The sequence below is a fragment of the Nansenia antarctica genome, assembly GCF_963989245.1.
Source record: "Nansenia antarctica genome assembly, chromosome: 2".
Classification (NCBI taxonomy): domain Eukaryota; kingdom Metazoa; phylum Chordata; class Actinopteri; order Argentiniformes; family Microstomatidae; genus Nansenia; species Nansenia antarctica.
In genome coordinates this window covers 44,859,004-44,879,003 of record NC_137675.1, presented here as the reverse complement: position 1 = coordinate 44,879,003, position 20,000 = coordinate 44,859,004, and the positions used below count along the sequence as shown (strand labels likewise).

Below are 20,000 nucleotides of genomic sequence, written 5' to 3'. Positions count from 1 at the left end.
TAGTGTTTGGTCAGTGTTTTTCTTTCTTTCTCTCTCTTTCTCTTTCTTTGTTTTTGTTTTGTTTCGCGTTTTTTTCTTCTCCTGTGTGTTTTTTCATTTTTTCTGATTACTCGACGACGGAGGGGAGCGTGGGTGTGGGTGGAGGGGGGGGGGGGGGGGGGGGGCGGTCAAGGTTCAAGGGTGAGATAGAGTTTATCCACAGGAGGGGGCGAACGGAGGGACCTTCTCAGCTCTTTTGCACCATGTACACTGATGGAGGGAGACACACACACACACACGTTGAATAAAACGTCTTGTGTTTTGGCCAGCCCACATTTGAATAGAGCCTCTAATCAGTCAGGAGTCAAACTAGACAGTCAGGCTGGGAACTGTCTCACCATGTTCAGACTGACTGACTGTCTCACTATGTTCAGACTGACTGTCTCACCATGTTCAGACTGACTGACTGTCTCACCATGTTCAGACTGACTGACTGTCTCACTATGTTCAGACTGACTGACTGTCTCACCATGTTCAGACTGACTGACTGTCTCACCATGTTCAGACTGACTGACTGTCTCACCATGTTCAGACTGACTGACTGACTGTCTCACCATGTTCAGACTGACTGACTGACTGTCTCACCATGTTCAGACTGACTGACTGACTGTCTCACTATGTTCAGACTGACTGTCTCACCATGTTCAGACTGACTGACTGACTGTCTCACCATGTTCAGACTGACTGACTGACTGTCTCACCATGTTCAGACTGACTGACTGACTGTCTCACCATGTTCAGACTGACTGACTGTCTCACCATGTTCAGACTGACTGACTGTCTCACCATGTTCAGACTGACTGACTGTCTCACCATGTTCAGACTGACTGACTGACTGTCTCACCATGTTCAGACTGACTGACTGTCTCACCATGTTCAGACTGACTGACTGTCTCACCATGTTCAGACTGACTGACTGTCTCACCATGTTCAGACTGACTGACTGTCTCACTATGTTCAGACTGACTGACTGTCTCACCATGTTCAGACTGACTGACTGTCTCACCATGTTCAGACTGACTGACTGTCTCACCATGTTCAGACTGACTGACTGTCTCACCATGTTCAGACTGACTGACTGTCTCACCATGTTCAGACTGACTGACTGTCTCACCATGTTCAGACTGACTGACTGTCTCACCATGTTCAGACTGACTGACTGTCTCATCATGGTATGTACATACACACACACACACACACACACGCGTGTGCAGCAGGGCTTGGAAGGTCCGTCAGACTTCTGTCCTCTAGAGTCGCTCTGTCCTGTGGATGGGGCTACAGCACAGACACACACACACACACACACACACACACACACAGACTCCTACTACACACACACACACACACACTCCTACTACACACACACACACACACACACACACACACACACATACACTCCTACAACACACACACACACACTCCTACTACACACACACACATACACACACTCCTACAACACACACACACACACACACTCCTACTACACACACACACACACTCCTCAAACACACACACACACACTCCTACAACACACACACACACTCACACACACACACACTCATTCAGTAAAAAAAGACACACACACACAGACACGCACATACACACACACACACACACACACACAGACACGTACATACACACACACACACACACACACGTGTGTGTGCAGCAGGGCTTGGAAGGTCCGTCAGACTTCTGTCCTCTAGAGTCACTCTGTCCTGTAGGTGGGGCTACAGCACAGACACACACACAATTAATATCTTTATTTGCGTTCACATTTTACAATAAAATTCTTGAACACAAACAGTATTAGTTGCACACACACACACACACACACACACTCCTACAACACACACACACACACACTCCTACTACACACACACACACACTCCTACTACACACACACACACACACACATACACACACTCCTACTACACACACACACTCCTCAAACACACACACACACACACACACACTACTACAACACACACAAACACACACTCCTACAACACACACACACACACTCCCACAACACACACACAAACACACACTCCTACAACACCCTCACACACACACACACACACACACACACACACACACACGCACACACACACACACACACACACACACACACACACATCAAACAGTCTTTGCTGGGTAGATGACAGAGAGCTGTTTGAGTTGGCATCATGACATCATTATAGTTGAACTAGTTTTCACTACGACCGCTAGAAAATAACCAATAGACTAGTGTATTACTAGTGTATACTAGTGTATTACTATTGTATTACTAGGGTATTACTAGTGTATTACTAGTGTATTACTAGTGTACTAGTGTATTACTAGTCTACTACCGTACTTCTGTTGTCACTCTTGTCTCAGAGTCTCCGACCCCGGTTAGCGGTTAGCATTAGCATTAGTGGTTAGCGCAATCTGCAAGTCAGTCTTTTCCACCCGTCCTTGTTTTTTTCTGTCAATGCAGTTCCTCTCTGTTTCCAGCCCCCCTCCTCTCTACATGCCCCCCCTCCCCCCTCACACCCTCACCCCCCGCCTCCCGCATGCCTGCCCTGTCACCCGCGGGCACCTCCATCTCCACCCCCCCTGTCTCATTCACACACACACACACACACACACACACACACACACACACACCTGCACTGACTTGTCTAAACTGTTGCATTTATCACATTTTGGAGTCACCACCCTCCCCTGTTACTCCCCCGTTACTACCTGGCTTTATGGTACCCCCCCCCCCCCCCCCCCCCTCTGACATCATCACGCCCCTCCATAGGCAGATCGCTGTGAGCCTCACAGGGGCAGCCAGCCAGCCCAACGGCCTGTAGGCACAGGAGATCTCTCCACCGCCAGACATCGCTGTCCCCCCGCCCCCTCCCTGTCTCTCTCTCTCTCTCTCTTTCTCTCTCTCTCTTGGCCTAGCGGTTTCTCTCTCTCTCTCTCTCTGCCTTTCTCTCTCTCTCTGCCTTTCTGTGTCTCTCACTCTCTCTCTCTCTCTCTCTTGGCCTAGCTGTCTCTCTCTCTCTCTTGGCCTAGCTCTCTCTCTCTCTCTCTCTCTCTCTCTCTCTCTCTCTCTCCCTCTCTCTCTGCCTTTCTGTCTCTCTCTCTCTCTCTGCCTTTCTCTCTCTCTCTCTTCTCTCTCTCTCTCTCTCTTAGCCTAGCTGTACATCTCTCTCTCTCTCTCTTAGCCTATCTGTACATCTCTCTCTCTGCCTTTCTCTCTCTCTCTTGGCCTAGCTGTCTCTCTCTCTGCCTTTCTTTCTCTCTCTCTCTCTCTGCCTTTCTGTCTCTCTCTCTCTCTCTCTCTCTCTCTCACTCTCTCTGCCTTACTCTCTCTCTCTCTTTCTCTCTCTCTCTTGGCCTAGCTGTACATCTCTCTCTCTCTCTCTGCCTTTCTCTGTGTTAGTCTACCTTTCTTTGCCTCTCTCTGTCTTTCTTTCCTCCTCCTCCTCTCCTCTCCACTCCTCCTACCCTCTGCTTACTCACCCTTTCCTCTGGACTGACCTCATCTCTCCTCTCCCTGCTTCACCTCTCTGCTTTATCCTCCCTTTTATCTCTCCATCCCTCACCCCCCATCTATCCCCCCTCCCCCCATCGGTCCTAACAGCCACCCTCCTATATGTCACTCTGATAATAACCACTAGAGGGCGTACTCCCCATAAATTAACCGTGGTGGGGGGGCCAGGTCCACTTCTCCTCATTGTCTGTGGTTTGAGTGGGTGTAAAATCACATGTCTGTGGACTCTCTACTGCCACCTCCTGCTCTGGAGGTGTTAGCTTAACTCAGCTCCGGTGTCTCAGGTCAGTAATTTTCGTTGGCACCAGTAGATGGCGCCGAACAGCCCAAAGTTGTTGGACAATCTATAGTTTAAATCTATCGGAAGAAGAAGACCATGCCTCGATCCGATTGGCTCGACCCCCCCCCCCCCCCCCCCCCCAGCTCCGTAGGAAGTGATGCGTTTGACTAGAGTCTTCTGGAGACAGTAGTCTTCTAGAGATGGTACAGTCTTCTAGAGACAGTAGAGTCTTCTAGAGGTAGAGTCTTCTAGAGACAGTAGAGTATTCTAGAGACGGTAGAGTCTTCTAGAGATGGTAGAGTCTTCTAGAGGTAGAGTCTTCTAGAGACAGTAGAGTATTCTAGAGACGGTAGAGTCTTCTAGAGATGGTAGAGTCTTCTAGAGATGGTAGAGTCTTCTAGAGATGGTAGAGTCTTCTAGTCTTCTAGAGTCTTCTAGAGATGGTAGAGTGTTCTAGAGATGGTAGAGTCTTCTAGTCTTCTATAGTCTTCTAGAGATGGTAGAGTCTTCTAGAGTGTTCTAGAGATGGTAGATTCTTCTAGAGATGGTAGAGTCTTCTAGTCTTCTAGAGTCTTCTAGAGATGGTAGAGTGTTCTAGAGATGGTAGAGTCTTCTAGTCTTCTATAGTCTTCTAGAGATGGTAGAGTCTTCTAGAGTGTTCTAGAGATGGTAGATTCTTCTAGAGATGGTATAGTCTTCTAGAGATGGTAGAGTCTTCTAGAGTGTTCTAGAGATGGTAGAGTCTTCTAGAGATGGTAGAGTCTTCTAGAGATGGTAGAGTCTTCTAGAGTCTTCTAGAGATGGTAGAGTCTTCTAGACATGGTAGAGTCTTCTAGACATGGTAGAGTCTTCTATACACGGTAGAGTCTTCTAGAGACGATAGAGTCTTCTAGAGATGGTAGAGTCTTCTAGAGTCTTCTAGAGACGGTAGAGTCTTCTAGACACGGTAGAGTCTTCAGGCAGGACCGCTGGGTAACGGACCCGACCGGCTTGTGTGGTGGTAGATTCTCTCATTTGGTTTCTCTCCTCTTTCTTCTTCTTTAAACCTCCTTTTTCCCCTCTCTTCTTTCTCTGTCTCTGTCTCTCTCTCTCTCTCTCTCTCTCTCTCTCTCTCTCTCTCTCTCTCTCTCTCTCTCTCTCGCTGTTTATCACTCTGCCATGTTATCTCTTTTCTCCCCCCCCGTTCCTCACATGCTCCTGACTTCTCATCCTTCGGCTTTCCCTCCTTTCGCTCGGATCACAACTCTCCCCCCCACCCCCCCCCCCACACACACCCCTCCCATCTTTTCATTTCTTTTTTTTCCCCGATAGCGAAGACGTCCTTTTCCCCACGATCCCTTAGAAACAGAACGGTATATCTAGCCTCTTGAGTGAGCTCTAACTCCTCCACCTCGACGGCCATCTTGTTTTTTTTCATACTTATTTGTCTTTCACCGCAGAATGCTGCTCTCAGTCCACTGCCCGTTTCTCACTGAGACACCAGAGAATCTGCATAGAGCCTTTCTTTCACTCTCTTTTCTCACAGCCCATCCTCTAACTTCTAGAACCGATATTCTAGCCTCACTGACGCTACCGTTCTCACTCCTGCCAGTGTCCTTGCTACTAAACCAACAAACCCCAGTCCACATGATTATTCACTAATAACAACACCAAGCCCAACAGAGGATGCTTTCTGTGTACCGCTGCGCAGCTGCTTGTCCCGTGAGGCACCTACGTATGTGTGTGTGCACCGCATGTTGCATGGGGAGGGAGGGGGGGGGGGAGATGGAGGTCAGGAGGGTTGGCATGCTCTGCTGCATGTGGGTTGTCGCCGTTGAATGTGTTTCCGTCATTTCTCTTTCTCTCTCTCACACGGGCGCACGTACACACACACACTTGTGCGCTACTCGTCTGTGAGTGTGTGTGTGTGTGTGTGTGTGTGTGTGTGTGTGTGTGTGTTGGTGTTTTTTGGCTCCTGTCCATCTCTCTCTTACTGACAACAAGACCAGAGGAGGTTAAATGATAAATGAAAACAACGATACACCCCTCCTCCCCCACCCCCCACCACCCCCCAACTCCCCCTTCCACCCTGACCCTTGGTTTTGGTTCATCGTTTAATCGCCTGGTCTGTGTTGTCTAGTGTGAACCTCCACTCCACCAGGGGGCGCTCTGGAGGTGGCAGGTACTGTCCAAACCTGCTCTGTCTCTCTTCCTGCTTTTATCAGGATGCCACGATTCGTGAACCTGTGAGGTCCCACAAATACAAACAATATCGAAGCAGAAACACTCCATACAAATACTTCACATATAATAATAACACGATATCACAATCACAGCAGTCAGTCGTGACTTTTAAGTCTCTGACTGTTTTCAAACCCCCCCTTTGGCTCTCACAGGCTGTTTTTGAGATCATCATGGTAATATTTTTCGGCCACCAAGACACAACTCAATGAAACCGAGCGCACACGCACATCCACGTGCGTGGATTTTTAGCACAGACAGTCCCCAGTGTAAGACTCCCCGTCACCACAGCTGAGGTTGACCAGAGCTGGAGGGCTCTGACTGACAGACGCACAGATGGACGGACAGACTCACCAAACCTGCTACAGTGTCATACAGAGCTCCCCCCTCCCTCCCTCCCCCCTCCCCTCCCCCACCCCAACCACCCCCCACCCCCCCTATCTCCTGGAGGTTCAGATCACCCCCCCCCACACACACACACACTTCCTGTGACACAACCCAGCCCCATCTTCTCACGCCCTCTCCCCCGATTGGCTGTTTCCCCCAAACAGAGGCTGCTGCGGATGGACCTCCCCGTCGCCGACGACAACTCGGTGCACTTCAACTCCACCCTCATGGCGCTGATCCGCACAGCGCTGGACATCAAGATCGCCAAGGGTGGTCAGGAAGGTTTGGAACCCCTCCTTGTTTTCTTCCTCAGGCCTTCCTTCTTTCCCACTTCTTCTCTTTTTTTCCCTTTTTTTCCTACCCTATCGCAGAAAAGTCTGCTAGGGGGCGGGTGTGTCTGCATCCTGCCCCCCCCCCCCCCCTCCCCCCCAGAAATCTCGGTCCCTCCGCTTCTTCTCCTTCCTCCTGTGGCTTAAGTACCTCTCTCACTCTCTCTCTCTCTCTCTCTCTCTCTCTCTCACTCTTGCTCTCTCTCTCTCTCTCTCTCTCTCTCTCTCTCGCTCTCTTTCTAGTCGAGGCTGTCCTGTTGAGTCAGTTTTGTCAGGTTGGTTGTTGGGGGGTCCATTCCATTTCCCATAAGTAAAGTTCCAGGAAGTGAAATGGAATCGATTCCCAAGCATGGGCGATAGTCGTCACTGATCATCTGTATTTTACTATCCAAATGTGACGGCAGCTGGTGAAAGCGGGAACAAGTCGGCAGCCGATTTAATGTTCTGACTTTTATTCTGAAAAATGTAAATAAATGTCAACGTTGTTGAGAATCAATGACACCCATCGCTAGTCGACTAACACAGCTTGTTTTGTGAGCCTGCTAACAATGTTAAGTAGTGTTATAGTTAACTAGGTAGCAGTGGGGATTACTCACCCAATCCATTGCATTGCAATGCTTTGGCTTGACTAGCGAGTGTGTCATTGATTTTCAACAACGTTGACATTTATTTAAATTGTTGTTCCAAATAAAAGTCTGAACATTTTGATTGGTTGCCGACTTGTTCCCGGTTTCACCAGTTGCTGTCACAAATAACCAGTGTACTAGTTGAGTTTATGAGTGTGTCCAGGTGTGTCCAGGTTGGGTTGTCCAGCATGTGACACTGATCTGGCAGGGTTGATGACCAGGAGCGGTCCGTATCACACTGAAGCTGCTTGGGTGTCTCGACGCTCACCACTATTAACGCAAACCAACTCTTGTTTTTTGTGTTTTCATGTGTGTACGTTCCTTCTTATGCTTCTTTGGCATTGGGATTATTTGTATCGATGTGTGTGTGTGTGTGTGTGTGTGTGTGTGTGTGTGTGAGTTATTGTGTGTGTGTGTGTGTGTGTGTGTATGTGTGAGTTATTGGATGTGTGTGTGTGTGTGTGTGTGTGTGTGTGTATGCATGAGTTATTGTGTGTGTGTGTGTGTGTGTGTGTGTGTGTAGGTGGTGTAGACAAACACCAGATGGACGCTGAGCTGAGGAAGGAGATGATGGCCATCTGGCCCAATCTCTCCCAGAAGACCCTGGACCTGCTGGTCACCCCACACAAGTGTAAGTTGCAGACGGTTTGACCGCGACCACCGCGGCTCCACCGCGACCGCGACCGTCAACGTGTTTGTTTCTCTTCACGCCACCAGAGGTCAGCTTCTCTCAGCCAGTCTCCTTCACTGCTGCACCCTCTGATAACACAGGCACAGCCCCTACCCCTACACACACACACACACACACACACACACACACACACACACACACACACACAAGACGCCCACACATACACACACACACACATACACACACACACACACACACACATACACACATACACACACACATACACACACACACAAACACACACGCATACACACATACACACACACACACATACACACATAGGCATACACACATACACACATACACACATACACACACATACACACATACACACACACACACACATACACACATACACACACATACACACATACACACAAACACACACACACACACACATACACACATACACACACATACACACACAAACACACACACACACCACACACATACACACATACACACATACACACATACACACATACACACACACAGTTGTCTTTGCCAGCCCCCACCATCCTAGGGGTCTCCCCCCCAGCTCTCTGGACCTCACACCCCAACAGACCTCCACTCCCTCCCTCTCTCTCTCTCTCTCTCCCTCCCTCCCTCTCTCTCTCTCTCTCTCTCCCTCTCTCTCTCTCTCTCTCTCTCTCTCTCCCTCTCTCCCTCCCTCTCTCTCTCTTCCCTCTCCCTCTCCCTCTCTCCCTCTCTCTCTCTCTCTTTCTCTCCCTCCCTCTCTCTCTCTCCCTCCCTCTCTCTCTCTCTCCTCTCTCTCTCTCTCTCCCTCTCTCTCTCTCTCTCTCTCTCTCTCTCTCTCTCCCCTCCTCTCTCTCTCTCCCTCTCTCCCTCTCTCTCTTCTCTCTCTCTCTCTCTCTCTCCCTCTCTCTCTCTCTCTCTGTGCCTGAGATCAGAGGGTGTCCTCCTATAGACCAACCCTCTATAGAAAGTCTTTTCACTCCAGGAGGGGTTTTAGTGTAGTTGAACAGGTGGTTAGACTGGGCTGTGCTTCTCTGAGACGATAGCGACACAGTGTCGAGTTTATGACATTGAGAACGAATGCGCAAGGGTGCCAAAGCACTGGCTCATCCATGTAGACGGTAGCTGTTTTGTTCTTTTCTTCAGAAGGAAGCATGAACCCCGCCCACGGGGGCCGTTGTATACTGAAGCTACTCACCAGATTGCTAATCGCACCTCGTTAGTAGTATTGTCGAGAACTTACAAAGACCACAATGCATCTCAGCGTCCAGATTGAGAGTTTTGGTAGAAAGCCTAATTGAGATGAGACGATGAGGGGTGAGTTTAGCGCGCTGGTGAGTGGTGGGCATACAGAGACGCAGGCCTGTACTCTAGAACAACGCTTGTGAATGCACTTCGATCTAAAGACTCTCCACCATCTCGTTGTGAAGATGAAGACTTGCTAAAAAAAAACGCTGTTTCCACTCTGTAACAGACTGTCGATTCCACTCTGTAACAGACTATTTTCACACTTTTGAACATTCTGACGCTCATTGGATTGACCTTTTCGGAGATTCGTATGGAGAATTTCTTTAAAACTCATTCTTAAGACACATTCTGCTATTGCTATTGAGAAGGTGTCAGCGGAACCACTGACTCAGCATCAGAATGCCAAACAGCATCAAAACAGCCATTTTGGATTTGTCGTTACTGCGCTTACTGGCTTCTTTCATCTACACAACGAAGTGGTCTTGTCTTATGAATGAAAAAACCAAACATATTCTTCAGTATTGCTGCTATCTCTCTATATTATCTCTCTATGATCATATGAAGCAGACAGATATTAGACCGTATAGACAAAGAAAAACAGATGAACGGAGCTTAAAAAAAAAAATGTGATCTTGAGTCTGTTTGTGAAAAGACTATTGGCTCTGTGTTCGTGTATATATGTGTGTGTGTGTGTGTGCGTGCGTGCGTGCGTGTGCGTGTGTGTGTGTCTCTCTCTGTGTGCATGCCACGTCCCCCTACTCTCTCCCATCCCTCTCGCTCAGGGTCCCATCTCCTCAGCGTCTAATCGTGCAGGGTAACTTGTCCCTCTCTCAGCAGCGACCGACCTGACGGTGGGGAAAATCTACGCCGCCATGATGATCATGGAGTACTACCGCCAGAGCAAGGCCAAGCGCTCGCTGGCGCAGCGGGAGGAGCAGGTACTGCTGTCCTAAAGGACCAAAACACACAGTACCCACCCACCCACCACCACCACCCCCCACCCTCCCACCCACACCCAGCCGAAGGCCCGTACGTACGTACACACGGGGGCGGCAGAATGAGGGGAAGAGAGACCGGGTGTGGGAGTGTGTGTGTGTGTGTGTGTGTGTGTGTGTGTGTGTGTGTGTGCTCAGACTCTGACTCAGAGAGCACAGAAAACAGTGCTTTTTTCTTGTTTTGTTTTTTTGGAACTGTTTTTTTACCTCTTCTACTATTCACCCTGCTAGCCAGCTGTGGTACAGTGGCGGTTCAGAGCTGTGACAACTGAACTAGCGCCCACCCCCCACCCACCCCCTTTCTCCACCCCTGACCAGTCCTTGACCAGTCCTTTACTCTATCTTTGCTCTCTCCCTACTTCTATCTCTCCGTTATTTACTGTTTATGTGGTCATAAATCCTCCTCCTCCTTCATTTCGGCCAATCTTGGGAACTTAAGTACACAATGTTTTTGTTTTGGGAGGTTAGAGATACTCTTCTGTCCACCTACCTAGGCCTGATGCTGTGGAGCTGCAGCGCCCTCTGCTGGAGGGAAGTATTGTCACTACTAGTCCGTTGTGGATTTCAGTGATAGTACTGTACTGTAAGTACTGGAGGGGGGAGGGGGGCGGGCGGGCGTTGTCACAGCTCTGAAAGGGCACACTTATACACTGTATGATTCAAGCTGGATTTCCTTATTCAGTACCTGTAATATTTACTCCGAGCCTGTTCCCCTGCTCCCTTGCCTTGACTGTCAATCCTCTGCTAATGATGAGCCCCCTCCTCCCCCCCTCCCGTAAGCCTGTAGCCTTGCACTGTAGTGCTGCACCCACCTGTAGCCTTCCTGTAGCCACACAGAATGCAGACCATGAAGCATCTTGTTATTTGTACGGTCAAGTGGACAATAAAACTGAAGATATTGTAAGCACCCTCGCTATTTGTAACACATTTCATCTGATACATAGCTGTATATATATATATATATATATATATATATATATATATATATATATATATATATAACACTGAACATGTTATTAGGAACACCTGTACTCCTTCTCATTCAATGGTGTGGTGAAGGTCTTCTTGCCACACTATGGGCCTGTTAATACCCATCAATCATGTCTTGAATGCCACAGCCTATTTGAGTGTTGTTGCTGACCAATGTGCATCACTTCATGGCCACAATGTACCCATCTTCATGATAAGGCACCATGTCACAAAGCAAAAGTCTTCTCTGGCCTTCCCAGTCACCGGATCTGAATCCAATATTCAATATTCCACATCCACCTTCGGGATGGGGTAGAACGAGAGAACGAGAAATGAAATTGCGTGATGCAATCATTTCATCATGGACCAGAATCTTGAAGGAATGTTTCCAACATCTTGTGGAATCAATGCTACGAAGAATTTAGGCTGTTTTGAGAGCGAAGGGAGTATTAGTATAGTGTTCCTAATGAAGTGTTCGGTGAGTGTATATATATATATATATATATATATGTATCAAAAAATGAGCCTTGGAGAACATAGATGGTTTTCTTTATTCTTATTTGTACCCCCCCCCCCCCCTCCCCACACACACACACATAGGCTCTTCCTCAATTGTGACCGCAGCTGGTGGAACCGGGAGCAAGTCGGCAACCAATCAAAATGTTCAGACTTTTATTCAGAAAAATGTAAATAGATGACATGAAAAATAAAAATGTTAAATCATTGACACACTCGCTAGTCAAGCCAAAACATTGTAATGAAATGGATTCTGTGAGTAATCCCCACTGCTACCTAGTTAGGGTAGAGTAGTGGGGAGTCCATTGCATTGCAGTATTTTGGCTTGACTAGTGTGTGTGATTTTCTACAACGTTGACATTCATTTACATTTTTCAGAATAAAAGTCTGAACATTTTGACTGGTTGCCAACTTGCTAGGGGCTAGGCCTCTGGGAAACAGGATGGAGCTGTCAAAGGAGGACACCGCTTTCACCACGGTAGAAATGTCACCTGCCTTGTAAAACAACAGAGGACCCAGTAGGAAGATTCAACAGTTTACAAGAGTTTACAAAGAGTTCACAAAGAGTTCACAAAGAGTTCACAAATAGTTCACAAAGAGTTTACAAAGAGTTTACAAAGAGTTCACAAAGAGTTTACAAAGAGTTCACAAAGAGTTTACAAAGAGTTTACAAAGAGTTCACAAAGAGTTCACAAAGAGTTTACAAAGAGTTTACAAAGAGTTCACAAAGAGTTTACAAAGAGTTTATAAAGAGTTTACAAAGAGTTCACAAAGAGTTTACAAAGAGTTTACAAAGAGTTCACAAAGAGTTTACAAAGAGTTCACAAAGAGTTTAAAAAAGAGTTTACAAAGAGTTTACAAAGAGTTCACAAAGAGTTTACAAAGAGTTTACAAATTACAAAGAGTTTACAAAGAGTTTACAAAGAGTTCACAAAGAGTTTACAAAGAGTTTAGTTAGATCTGGTGTTCACGTCACCTCCACGGCCATGTCATCACGCTGTCACCATGATGTCACCCAGCCTGGTTAACCTGTCTGCACGTCACACACACCAGCACAGTCATTCCCCATGGTATGGACCCATCCAGACATGGTATGGACACACACCCATCCAGACACACACCCATCCAGACATGGTATGGACACACACCCATCCAGACATGGTATGGACACACACACACCCATCCAGACACACACCCATCCAGACATGGTATGGACACACACCCATCCAGACACACACCCATCCAGACATCCCCATGGGATTGGCAGCAGCAGCGGATGTTCTCCAGCACATGTCAGCATCGGCGAGCTCAGAGACCCGCGACCATGTGACTCCGACGTCCTTCGCCACGCGTGCACCGCTTCACCTCTACACCAGCCTGACCTCTGCTTCTGCTTCTCCCCCCCATACCCCCCGCCTACCCCCCCATCCCCCCCCTCCCCTCCACACTACCCTCTCCAAGTCCCCCACCACCCTCCGTTGACGTCTTCCCTCTCTACTAACCTATCGCTGAACATTCCCCGCCCTTGCACCCCTCCCTCCCTCCCCCTCCCCCTCTCTCCCTCTCCTTCGCCAGTCCTCTCCTCTCTGCTGCCCCCTGCTGCTTAGAAAGGGGATAGGTGAAGAGGAGCATACCCCTTAACCAACCTTTTTTTTGCTTTCCTCTGCGTTTGTTTTGGAAGGTTTTTCACCTCATGCTGCCACCTCTGAGGCTGTCATCTTCAATAACAATGTTTCTTTAACTGACAAGTCGAGAAATCACAAATCAATAGAAACTCTATAAATAGTAAATATTTGGAGATACTGTTTTAGTCGCTAGGATCAATCGACTGATAACACACACACACATCAACCCCAGTGTTAACATGATGATAATGTGTTACATGCATGGTGTCCCCGGTCGAGCTTGCCATAGATGATTAAAAAAGCATGTGACCCGGTTCTGTTTTGGGTGGATGATTCTGGTCGGACTGAGGAAACCCCTGCTGGATTCGGGGGGGGTTTTCAAGAGATTCAAAGTGAATGATATACTGTGAAGTATATACTGTAAACCTATGCTTGAATGGGATTCAAAATGGCTTCTGTGAATCGACGCCTGTCGTTTTAAACCTCAAGTGACCTGCAAGTGTGTTGTTTGTCCGTCCACTTGAGAGAAAAAAGAAAAAAGTAAAGAATGCATGGGGCCTGCCAATGGCACTGTAACAACACACCACCACTTCCTCTGATAGCCATCTGGTTAGAGATGGGGAACAAAGTTAGCGGTTGGGGCACAAGAGTTCAAGTGGAGGAGGAACATCTGAGTATGATATGTGTGGTATTTTAGGAGGCACCTTTCCCCCCCCCCCCAACATGCATTTCACCTACGTCCCGCCCCCCCCCACCCCCTCCACACAGATCAATGATCGGCTTCCTCAGTCCTCTTCATCCATTCCCACTTTGCCCTGTCTCTCTCTCTCTCTCTCTCTATCTCTCTCTATCTCTCTCTCTCTCTCTCTCTCTCACACTCTTTCACTCTCTCTCTCACTCTCTCTCTCTCTCTCTCTCTCTCTCTCTCTGTCTCTCTCACTCTCTCTCTCTCTCTCTCTTTTCACTTGCCCCGCCTTTTCTCTCTCTTTCTCTCTCTCTCTCTCGCTCTCTCTCCCCGTCTCCCTCCCTCTTTCCCTCCCTCTCTCTCTGTTTTTGTGTTCGTTTTCGTCTTTCATCGTTTCTTACACACTCCTGGGATATTTTCCCCTCACCTTTGGGTTCACAATGACATTCTGTTATCAAGAGAAGACGGGGGGGACGACGACACACACTTGAACTGTTGTCTGTACTGTTGACTGACTGTCCGTTGGTTTCTCCGTGCTGTCGTGCTTGTTCTTCAACTCTCTTCTCTTCCTCCCTGAGCCTGCCTTCCTGACCGCCTCTGGTTCCTCCAGACCGCCTCCTGCTTCACCCCCCCGATCTCATTTTCAGGTTGCCTAGAGGTAACCAATCGTCCGCTAGAGGGTGCGAGACTGGGGGGTTAGGGGGGTCAAAGTTCAAAGGTTGAATCCGATGGTAGCCCTCGAGCACAGTGAGATTTTTAAACGACCCCCCCCCGATTTCGTTCCGATCCTAAATCGATCTCACTCGCTCCATCAGAGGAGAGAAAAAAAAGCTACTTTGAGCTAAAGACAAGACCTCTACCCCCCCCCCCCCCCCCCCACCCCCACCCCCAGAACCTCTTCTTCTAGCGGCCCGCTTGGTTCCAGCCAAAGCTATAGATCTGTACTCAGACTCATCTATGGTTCTGGTAAACCAAACCCCGTCCTCCCCGTCGAACCGGTGAAACATCGGGAGCGACGCGATCCCATTGGTCAGCATGAGCCGCCGTCATCTGTCATCCTTCCATCCAACAGGACTCTCTCTCCCGACTCCCAGAATGCCCTCTTCTGGCCCCCAGCCAGCCCCTGCTGCTATCCTGTCCTCCCAGATGCCGCTGGAGGTCCCCCCCCCCAGCATTATGCTCCCTGGATGCTGTGATCTCACTATCCCGCTCTTCCCCCCCCCCCCCCCTCTTCCCTGTTTCCCGCCTGTCTGCCTGATCAACCCGGCGGACGTTGTTGTATCTTACACAGAGTCGAACGCCATTACTGTTTCAGCGCGTGGAGCCGCCCACTCCCACCCAGGACGGCCCCGCTCCTCTCGCCCTGCCGCCCCCGGCAGACCCCGTAAACAGCCTGTGAGTAGCCCCCCACCCACCCCCCTCTCTCTCTCCCCCACCCCCCCTCCCTTATCTCTCTCTGTTTGTGTGTTTTCTCTCTCTCTCTCTCTCTCTCTCTGTCTGTGTGTTCTCTCTATCCCTCTCTCTCTCTCTCTCTCTCTGTCTGTGTGTTTTCTCTCTCTCTCTCTCTCTGTCTGTGTGTTTTCTCTCTCTCTCTCTCTCTCTCTCTGTCTGTGTGTTTTCTCTCTCTCTCTCTCTCTCTCTCTCTCTCTCTGTCTGTGTGTTTTCTCTCTCTCTCTCTCTCTCTCTCTCTCTCTCTGTCTGTGTGTTTTCTCTCTCTCTCTCTCTCTCTGTCTGTGTGTTTTTTCTCTCTCTCTCTCTCTGTCTGTGTGTTTTCTTTCTCCCTCTCTCTCTCTGTCTGTGTGTTTTCTCTCTCTGCAGCCAGAAGGGAGGATATGGGGGGGGCATCCCCCCTCCTCCCAAGACAGGAGAGGAGGAGCAGAAAGATACTGGGCAGACACACCTCACGTGTAGAGGATCTGTGTGTGTGTGTGTGTGTGTGTGTGTGTGTGTAGTATGTGTGTTTGGTGCATTCAGGTAGCCTCATACAAGCGCTGAATGCATTCGTGTGGTTTTACCGGGAGGTAGCGGGGATGTAGGTAGTGGGGGGGGGGGGGAGTTAGTGGGCGGGGGAGGTAAGAAGGTGAGACCGTAACCACGTCTTAACCTCGACCACGTCTAAACCTTGACCGCGTCTGTCCGCTCGCTAGGTGGTTCTTCTACTTCCTGCTTCTTCTCGCCCAATCACGGGGCTGTTCAGGGGCGATGTGGAAGGGTGTCCGTATAGGTCCGTAGAGGAGGGGAGGGTGTTACTGTGTGTGTGTATGTGTGTGTGTGTGTGTGTGTGTGTGTGTGTGTGTGTGTGTGTGTGTGTGCATGTGTATGTGTGCGTGAGTGTGTGTGTGTGTATAGGACTCTGTGTGTTCTTCGTGTGGAGGAGAGGAGTTGAGGTTTTCGACATGGGAGGGGAGGTGGGGGGATTAGGAGATGCGGTGAGCCAGGCGAAGGAGGAGGAGGAGGGGGGTACAGCCTGCGTGGGGGGAGTAGGTAGGTAGGGTCTGTCTGGGTGTGTGTGACTGTGTGTGTGCTGCAGGCCTGTGGAGGGACCAGGGGTCCCAGAGAGCCAGTCCTGGGTCACAGCCCGAGCCCAGGAGATGTCTCAGAGGGCAGGCAGTTGGAGCCCCGAGGGCCCCGAGGAGGAGGAGGAGGAGGGGATGGACAGCACACACAACTCACAGGTACACACACATTTACATTTACATTACATTTTTGCCATTTAGCAGACGCCTTATTCTAAAGCGACTTACAATCAATACATTTGACTAAGCAAGTGAATCATCAATCCACCAGTCGTAGCAGGAAGAGTAATCTAGCTCAGGCCAGGGGCCCTTGGCAGTCGTCGTGATAAAAGAAGTGAATGTTGAAGTGAAGTGAAGAAGTGAAAGTGAGAAATGTTTTCGTTTTTTTGGACACTGGAGAAAAAGTACAAGGGGGGAAGTAGAAATCTTAGGAGACACAGTACTGTATAGGGGGAAGCAGGTGTCTCAGGAGACACAGTGCTGGGGGGTAGTAGATGTCTCAGGAGGAGCAGTTAAGGTGTAACCTGAAGAGATGGGTCTTCAGTCTACGACGGAAGGTGGGTAGTGACTCTGCAGTTCTGACAGCTGTGAGAAGCTCATTCCACCAGCGGGGAGCCAGTGTCGTGAAGAGACGTGATCGGGCAGCATTGGTGTAGAGGTGGTGGGGCCAGTCGGCCAGCCGAGGTGGAGGAGTGGAGTGAATGGGCTGGAGTTTGGGGGGTGACCATTTCCTTCGGGTAGGCAGGGGCTGTCCCTTTAGCTGCCTGGTATGCAAGCACCAGGGTCTTGAATCTGATGCGAGCTGCTATCGGGAGCCAGTGCAGGGTGCGAAGGAGAGGGTTGACATGAGAGTATTTGGGGAGGTTGAAAACCAGACGGGCAGCAGCGTTCTGAATGAGCTGCAGAGGTCTGAAGGCGGAGGCGGGGAGCCCAGCCAGGAGTACGTTGCAGTAATCAAGGCGGGAGATGACCAGTGCCTGACTCAAGAGTTGCGCTGCTTTTCTGGTGAGGAATGGTTGTATCCTTCTGATGTTGTAAAAGAAAGAATCTGCAGGAGCGAGCAGTTGCTGCAATGTTCTCCGCACAGGATAGTCGGTTGTCCAGGATCACTCCAAGGTTCTTGGCTGTCAGGGAGGGGGTTACAGTAGAGTTCTCCACTGTGATGGAGAAGACTTGGAGAGGGCAGGCTTTCCCGGGGATGAAGAGGAGCTCAGTCTTGTTAAGATGGTGGTCTGACATCCATGTTGAAATGTCAGCGAGACATGCAGAGACACAGGTTGCCACGTGTAGATCAGAGGGGGGGAAGGACAGGAAGAGTTGAGTGTCATCTGCGTAGCTGTGGTAGGAGTACCCATGTGAGGAGATTACCGAGGAAGCTTGAGCAGAGTGGGGGGCTTCCGTGACAGCAGGGAGAGCAGTCTCAGTCGAGTGCCCAGCCTTAAAGCCGGATTGGTTGGGGTCTAAATGTTCCATCTTCCGGAGATAGTCAGTCAGTTGTTTAGATGCTGCGCGTTCAAGGGTTTTGGAAAGGAAGGAGAGAAGGGATACCGGTCTGTAATTGTGGACAGATGATGGGTCAAGGGTAGGTTTCTTGAGGAGCGGCTTGACTTTGGCTATTTTGAAGGCCGCTGGGACAGATCCTGTGGATAGGGAGGAGTTGATTACGGTGGTAAGGAAGGATATCGGATTAAATAGATTGGAGATGGGATTGGAGATGGGATCGAGAGGGCATGTGGTTGCCCGCTTGGATGTGATAAGTGTGATAATCTCATCAGGGGAGAGGGGGGAAAAAGATGATAAGCCAGAGACCGAGTGTTGAGCAGAGAGTTTGGAAGGGGTGTTAGCAGCGTTGGTAGGAGGAGGAAAAAAGGTGCTGCTGATGTTGTCCACCTTTTTTTCAAAGTAGGTGATAAAGTCATCGGCAGACAGGGAGGAAGGAGGAGGGGGAGGAGGTGGATTAAGTAGTGTGGAGAAAGTGGAGAACAGTTTTCTAGGATTAGAGGCAGAAGAATGTATTTTGTAATGATAGTAGGATGCTTTAGCAGCTGATGCAGAGGAGGCGTAGTTGGAGAGGAGAGAGTGATAGAGGTTAAGGTCATCAGAGAGGCCCTCTAGAGAGAAGGATATTAAGTGGTGATCAGAAACTGGAAGAGAAGTAACAGTAAGGTTGGACATGTGGGAAGTGTGGGAATTCGAAGGAGGATATGGACAGGTGTGACAGGGAAAGGACAGTATGTGACCACTTAGGCGAGACGATGAGTCCTGTGCCTCCCCCTCGACCAGAGGGTCTGGGGGAATGAGAAAAGGAGTAGGCATCAGAGAGGACTGCTGGTGTAGCTGTGTTTTCAGGTGAGATCCAGGTCTCAGTGAGAACGAGGAAGTTGAGGGCCATAAGAGATGCATAAGCTGAGATAGCGTCAGATAGCCTCAGCTTTCCCCACCGCTGACTGGCAGTTGCAAAGACCTCCCGCGGCAATGCAGTCATGGTCATCTGGATAGATGAGATTGGAAGGGTTGCGAGGGGGGATGTAGCATCTATTTGTCCTCCTGAGTGTCAGAAGAACAGGAATAGGGAGAAAGCACATTGTGATATTAGTCAGTAGAGGGGTAGAGGGTTAGTCAGTAGAGAGGTAAAGGGCTAATGGACACTCAAAGTAGAAAGATATGAGAAGACTTCTGTTTGCTAGCTACATTATGTTGCTTTTAGATACCTTCACTGGGGGGTTCAACAGAAACGTCTGAAGATATTAGCTAAAGAAGTTGTAAAATGATTTGGGGGCCAATATCTTTAGCTAGTTAAAGTAACTAGCTTAATTTATTATTGTCTTAGCAGTTGGTAAAAGAGCAGGATTAAAATAAATCTATATGAGCAATAGCATATCGCGGGCTTGCTACAGCAAGCACAATTACAACCCAACTTGTTCCGTCTGAAGCTACAATACTGGGACCATTCGTGACTGGGCTACAAGCAGTCAAATACTAGGCGAACGTGTGTGTAAGACATAAATAAACTTGGATTTCATGCATTTCACGTGGCATCTTTGTAATTATGATGACGTAGTCATGCATTTCACCATGTAAATTCCCAATATAGTGAAAATACCACCGCTCATCCGTGATCAAATTTAGCTGAGGTGCTGCAGCTGAAGAGTATCAAATAGAATGCAAAAAAACAGCATCTGCACCCTTAAATCTGTGCAAAGAACAATATTCAATTGCGAGCTTTCGGTCTCCAGGCTCTCGGACCATGTAAACAACAGCTGTATCTATGAGTTTGTATGACGCAGTTTGACGAGACTGAAGAGACGCGCAATGCATTTTGGTGGATTGAGTAGCTGAATAGTGTGCTGTCATGGCATACTCAAA

General features: G+C 49.0%; 1 protein-coding gene across 1 annotated transcript in view; it reads left to right on the top strand.

The window, feature by feature from the left end:
• LOC308150176 (voltage-dependent P/Q-type calcium channel subunit alpha-1A-like) overlaps positions 1–20,000 on the top strand; it is a gene marked incomplete at both ends in the record, with an annotated part of 259,861 nt that overhangs the window by 216,488 nt on the left and 23,373 nt on the right. Inside the window, 5 exon segments of the mRNA XM_080523035.1 lie at positions 6,623–6,728; positions 7,937–8,044; positions 10,163–10,266; positions 15,410–15,513; positions 16,649–16,793. Coding sequence (XP_080379161.1) covers positions 6,623–6,728; positions 7,937–8,044; positions 10,163–10,266; positions 15,410–15,513; positions 16,649–16,793 — 567 coding nt within the window.